Source organism: Poecilia formosa, unplaced genomic scaffold (assembly GCF_000485575.1).
Source record: "Poecilia formosa unplaced genomic scaffold, Poecilia_formosa-5.1.2 Scaffold749, whole genome shotgun sequence".
Lineage (NCBI taxonomy): Eukaryota > Metazoa > Chordata > Actinopteri > Cyprinodontiformes > Poeciliidae > Poecilia > Poecilia formosa.
Window position 1 is genome coordinate 93,255 of NW_006800688.1, and position 6,792 is coordinate 100,046.

General features: G+C 40.1%; 1 protein-coding gene across 3 annotated transcripts in view; it reads left to right on the top strand.

Annotated features, from left to right (window-relative positions):
- Positions 1 to 6,792, top strand: part of filip1l (filamin A interacting protein 1-like) — a 78,227-nt gene that overhangs the window by 63,297 nt on the left and 8,138 nt on the right. For all 3 annotated transcript variants that reach the window (XM_007542983.2, XM_007542985.2, XM_007542987.2), the window contains one exon: positions 510 to 3,324. In XM_007542983.2, the coding sequence (XP_007543045.1) occupies positions 510 to 3,324 (2,815 nt within the window). The remainder of the gene's footprint in view (positions 1 to 509; positions 3,325 to 6,792) is intronic.

Consider the following 6,792-nt stretch of genomic DNA (forward strand, 5'->3'; position numbering starts at 1 on the left):
ATTTGCTTCAAATTTAATGGAAAAAGCAAAAATTTGCTGTTTTGATCATGGCAGCATATCTTGAGCTGCTCAAACATCCTATAGTTGAATCCGCTTTTCTGTTCATGAGATGTAGTTGGCAACAAGGGAGAAAATAATAACCACACATATCCATGACCCCCAAAATTCAGCTGTTTTATGATGTGTTAAATTTTCTGTGACATAAAGACTTTACTCCTCCACAGCCATGATGAGAAAATAACAGTGTTAGTGTATCAGTTATCAGAGATGTGGCCCAAATTATACATCGAATTTACCAACATTTTATTGATAGATTTTATCAACTGGACATTTGGGTCCAGTTGATCTCTATTTGCTGGTATTTTGTCCATACTCAAATATCCAGTTGATAAATTGTTTCTATAAATATATATTTTGATTTCTATCTAAGTGAAGTAAAACACATATAGGCTGTAAACAGCTCATTCTGAAATCAGTTTCTTTAAATCAAATGTTTTCTGTTTTCACAGGTTAAAGCTGTTAATTGATCAGGAAAAGGTATACCAAGAACGAAAAGACCAAGAAAACAACAAAAAGATAGAAAGTCTAAAGGAAGAGCTGACTAAACTCAAGTCTTTCACGTTGATGGTTGTGGATGAACAGCAGCATCTCACTGAACAGCTTAATCAGAAATCAGTCAAGGTTCAAGATCTCAGGACCGGATTCTCTCAAGCTCAGGATAAGCTGAGCTCGGCTAATGCTCGTCTGCAGGAAGAGGAGCAGAAGGTCTTTCGCTTAGAGGCTGAGCTGCTTGAGCAGGCAAGTCGACACCATCAAGATCAGGAAGCCATGACTGCCAAACTGACCAGCGAGGATGCCCAAAACAGGCATCTGCGCCAGAAGTTGTCGGCACTCAGCCGGCAGCTGGATGAGCTGGGGGAGACCAATAAGACCCTGAGAAGGGCCGAGGAGGAACTGCAGGAGCTGAGGGACAAAATTAGCCGAGGCGAGTGTGGAAACTCAAGCCTCATGTCAGAGCTTGAAGAGTTACAAAAAAGAGTGCTTGAGATGGAGGGGAAGGATGAAGAGCTGATCAGGATGGAGGACCAGTGCAGAGACCTCAATAAGAAACTGGAGAAAGAGACCAAACAGAGCTGGTGCTTGAAAGCCGAAGTTGATCAACTGAACCACAGAATTACAGACTTGGAAAAACTGGAGGATGCTTTCAGTAAAAGCAAACAAGAATGCATCTCACTCAAAAGTAACTTGGAGAAGGAGAGGACAGTGTCAAAGGTTCTGAACAGTGAGTTGGAAGCTTTGAAAGTCAGAGTCAAAGAACTGGAGACCGCTGAAGGCAAGGTGGTCAAGACAGAGCAGACACTGAAGGAAGATTTGACCAAGTTAAAGACTCTGACGGTTATGCTGGTGGATGAGAGGAAAGCGATGGCCGATAAGCTGAAACAGATGGAGAACAAGGTACAAAACAGCACAGGCAAGCTTCAGGCTGAGCAGAACAAAGTTACATCAGTCACAGAGAAACTGATAGAGGAGAGCAAGAAGGCATTGAGGTCAAAGGCAGAGCTGGAGGAGAAAATGTGCTTTGCAACAAAGGAGAGGGATGACTTGAAGGCCAAGCTAAGAACTGAGGAAGAGAGGAATAAAGATCTGGAATCTAAAGTCAATATGATGAAGAAACGGCTGCAGTCACTTGAGACAATTGAGAGGGAATACCTGAGAAGCAAAGCGAAAGAAGAGCAACTCAAGACACCTCTGGCAAATCGTTTCCAGCAAGAAGACAACAAAGTCAAAGATTTGACGCAGGAGGTTGAACATCTAAGACGTAAACTAAAGGATATGAAAGTGACAGAGGAAGACTCATTAAAAACACCAGAGTATGAAACACTGGAGAAAAGGTTTGTCAATGAACAAGAAAGAGCCAAAGCCTTGATGGAGGAACTGGAAGTATCCAGAAAAGAGCTTACAATGTACCAACTGAATGAAAAGAAGGAGTGTAACCAAGAGCATGTCCTTTATAAACGCTTGAAGGAAGAGGAAGCAAAGTCTAGTCATCTGTCCAGAGAGGTGACAGCTCTGAAGGAGAAAATTCATGAATACATGGGAACAGAGGAGTCTATCTGTCGAATGAAAACCGACCACTCCACTCTGCAGAGAAAACTGACCCAGCAGGAGGTGAGAAACAAAGAACTGGCCCGAGAAATGGAGGCGCTAACTCGAGAGCTGGAGAGATACCGACGCTTCAGCAAAAGTCTTCGCCCAGGCATGAATGGAAGGCGGTTTTCAGACCTTCATGTGTTGACCAAGGAGGTTCAGACCGAGCCGCTTGACCTCATGTCTCCTAACAGCAAGACTATGGTACAGCTAGAAAGAGCGGTGGTCAACGGGAAGCTGTATGACGAAAGCGAGACTGATGATGGCGCAAATTACAGCAATGAACTACAGCTCACCAAATATACCCCTTCACTTATGAACAATGTCAACAATCTAAACAACAACCTGAGGCGAGCAAGAGGCCCATTCCTCAAAACCAAAGACGTCCATCAGGTGAACGGCAAAATGCAACCACAGCATAACGGCAACCACATCCAGACTGGAGATGTGATGTTGACCCACTGTCCTGGGCAGCCACTGCATATAAAAGTCACTCCTGACCACGGACACAACATGGCAACACTAGAGATAACCAGTCCCAACACAGAAACCCCTCAGTCATTCACCAGCACCGCCGTCATACCCACAAGTGGAGGACCCCCGAAGCAGAGAATTACAATCATTCAGAATGCCTCAATTTCCCCTACTACAAAATCCATTTCTCCGACAACTAAATCTAAGTGTTCCTCCATTTCAGATGAACCGTGCTCCCCAGATAGGGCCCTATCACCTTTCACTATGACTACTTACTCCAGAGCCATGACCCCAGACTCATGTGGTTCTGTAACACCAGACCGAGCTATGTCGCCAATACAAATTGTATCAGTGACAACAGGAGCGCAGGATCACTCCCTTTCCGCAGAGCCTGTGGAAGTCATTGGTGGGCACGCCGTATTCCGTGTCACCCCGGAAAGGCAAAGCAGCTGGCAGGTGCAGAGTTCCAACAGCTCGGGGTCAAACGTCATCACCACGGAGGATAACAAAATCCACATTCACTTAGGAAATCCGTTCATTCAAGCTGTCAGCACCCCTTCACAAGTACCTGGACTCCAGGAGCAAAGGACTCAGATTATTGCAAACTGCAGCACTCCCGCTGCCAAAGGCATCAGTAAAATCACAAGTAGCATCATGATTAAGCCCACATCTACCCCAATCCAAAGACCGTCACAGATTACAGTAAGTAATGCCTATGAGTGACCTCACAGTTCCCAAAACTCTCCATCCCATCCTTAGTTCTGAGTTCTCTCATCTTTAGTGCTAACTAGTCTTAGAACCTTGTCTGTTTCCCTTCATGTATGAGTTTGAACAGGTGAATGTTGGATGTTTTATTTTTGTTTTGTTTTGTGGTGTGCAATAAGATGATAAAAAAACAACAACAACAAAACAACAAATAACTGCCTTCATGAAAAAATAAGTTAAATCTGCCTTGACACCAGGTTCTAATTCATGTGCACTTACTGTATTGTACTCAGTGGCCCATTCGCTATGTAGTCTGATTCACACTGTTGTATCGTGCCAGTTTTTATTAATCATATTTCACAAACTACATTATGTCTGAGCTGTTTGATTTTTTTCTGTTTGGATAATTAAAGTGTGCAAAAAAAAAAGATTTTGTTTTAGTTTGTCATCCATGCTTGCTGATTTGATTTAACCAATAAAACAAGCATGCTTTGAATTCAATTAAAGATTAAAGCTGAAGGTAATTGTCTGCAGATTTAATTCTACTCATTTTTGCTGCATGTGAACAGGGTTACAGTCCTGTGTGGTCAGTTAAAAACTTCTTTCACAGACACAGATAAAGAAACTCTCTTGGACTCTCACGTGTTTGCTTGCTTGACCTAAAATCATAGGCTGATGTCATGTTTCTAAATATTTCCAGCGCCCAGAAACCCAGTGACTGAAAATGAAAAGCAGGGTTGGAATTCTTTCTGAATGGAAAGTTGGTTTTAAACCTTTAGACCTTAACATGGTGTACCATAAAGCTCCTGGTGGAGGGAAAACATTGCTTGGCCCAAAAATAGCTCTGGACTTACATGTGTTCCTAAAGCACAGGCACATGAGAACTACTACTAAATGTTTTTATTCTGTATTTTTACTTTGGTCCATGTATCATAAACAAAATAAAACTAAATAAATAATCTAACATCTAATAGTCAGTCCTACCCAGGATTACGCAATTGTTTTTTTAAATTTTTATTTATTTATTTATTTATTTATTTATTTATTTGCAATCAAAATAACTGATTTTCATGGTGCAACTTAACCCTTGTGCGTGCGAGGACTGAGGCAAACGTAGAGGACTATGGCAAATGATACAAGTTTTACGTATGTGGGGTAGGTTGGATCCATTTCTACATACAAGGGTTAAGAAATATTTGCAAGGAATATTGAGAGATGTGTGAAAAATAATTTCCCCCACTCTCATGGAGAAAAGGGGAAAACAGCTTTTGTGGATCTTTTGTGCCTATGATGAGAGACGGTAAATGTGACTTTTTGTTATTCACTAATTTGATATAGTTTTGATCTCTTTCAATCCAGTAAGGTTGAGGCAGCAGTGTAGTAGAAGTAACAAAGAGTGCCACCTGCAGGTGGGAGTGTTAAGCCCAGTGTTTAAGACCAATTTTGTAGCTTGGCCATTGCCTTCTATGGAATTCTGTTCGATTGGAGTCTCACTTTAGAACTCCATCTGGAATTTCACCCATTGAAGTAGATTTTATTGGCAGACTTTTAACTGGCCAATCAGCAAACAGGAGAAGTTGTGAACAATGATGTTGATTTTGTGCGTTGTTTTGGAAGTTTGTCTGTACTTTTAGCAATGGCAGCAGAAAAAGTGAGCGAAGCTGTTCAGGCTGTATTGGCCACACTTCCAAATACTGAATTATTATTATCAACCGCCTCAGTCGGTGCAGCTCTTCTCTCTTTGCAGTAGAGAATTATTATTTTTTTTACAGTGCAGCCAATTTCCATTAAGCTTTATAGTGTTGAACAGATGCATTACATATATCACAGACGAACGTTAGCAACTGGGTAACATTTAAAACCTCAACATGCCTCCAGGAAGCAATGGTTTGTCAACAGACAAAGTTCCAGAGCCTCTGGACGAAGCAAAACCAAGAACAAGGGTGTGTTTTTACCAGGCTACCACTTTAGTGAGGAAATTGCAATACACTTACAATAATGTGTTAGTGTTGAAAAAATACATATATTTGATGATTTTGGGTGAATTTTATGATTGCAGAATTGTGAAAAAGTGGAGAGACTGAAAAGATATATCAATTTAGCAGCAGAAATTGAATGTTTTATTTTAAATAAAATTCTTTAGAACATATTTTGTATTATTATTTAACATCTTTTTGTAAATATATTAATACCATTTCATCACTCTGCAAAATTTTGACTAAATCAGATATTTTTATTCTTCAGCAGACAGCATTCATACAAAACAATGAACATGAAAGGAAAATGTTTTGGTAGAGGTATTTTTTAATCCATCTGAGAATAAAGAAAATTCTCTCTTTAATTTATATAATAAGTTAAAACTATTCAAAGCAAAGAACTTTGATGGATATAAATATTTTAATAATGTCTTACCCCTAACCTTCTGCTGGAGCTTGGGGTGCTCTACGTTCAGGACAACCCTTCACTAGACTAAGTATATTTAGTTTAGAAACAAATTGATGCTTTTTTTCCCCAACATGTTTATCCCCAGAACTGGAAGTCTTTGAAGACCTCTTGCAGTTTACTGATCAGTAACCCAAACCATCTGTTTTGTTTTCCTTACCCCCACAAAGTGAGTCATCTACACAGCTTACAAAAGCTCTTCCAAGAATATGCATTCCTCTAGAACAGTGTTTTTCAACCTTTTTTGAGCCAAGGTACACTATTTTAATTGAAAAAATCTCAAGGCACACCACAAACCAAAAATGTAAACAAAGATACTCTGTAGCCGCCTATACGGCATTTTTATCAAAGTGTCTTGAATAGGAATCTAATAAACACAAAAATGTATTTTTATCACATTTTACATTTCTTATTTCAAATTACACGTAACATGTCCACTTCAAAAATACACCTGAATAGTGTCACAACACTGTGGTCTTAAAATTAAAGAAGTTGTAGAAAACTTCAAAGTGTTTTACACACTATTTCACAAGCATTCTTTTAGCCAGAATACAGAAAATAATTCTTATTCTGAAAGAAGCAATAATATTTGGGAAAGATTTCACTGTTACAATATGAAGATTTGCATACAAAATGTCAATATCTGTATATTTTACCCATCTAGTGTGAAACCTGTGCATGTTTGGATGAAAACAGCCGATTTCCTGGCAGAAATTGAAAAAGATAAAGCTCTTCCTCAACTGCTCTCAGTCTCTCTCTCTGGTTTCAGTTTTTATAGTAACCAGGCTTGAGAAGCTCACTTCACACAGACATGTTGTGGGAAATGGACCCATGTTCTTTCCAACTACTGCTGAGCTTCACTGTCTTTTCCATCACTGTCGTCACAGTCTTGCTAGATACGATACTCTCACCGCTACCTGTAACCATAGACATAATATAAGGGTAGACCCCGCATTGGCCGCTCCGGCGCAGGAAATACGGCGGCCATCTTGGAGCGGTATACCCTCCTTCTTTGCTCAATCA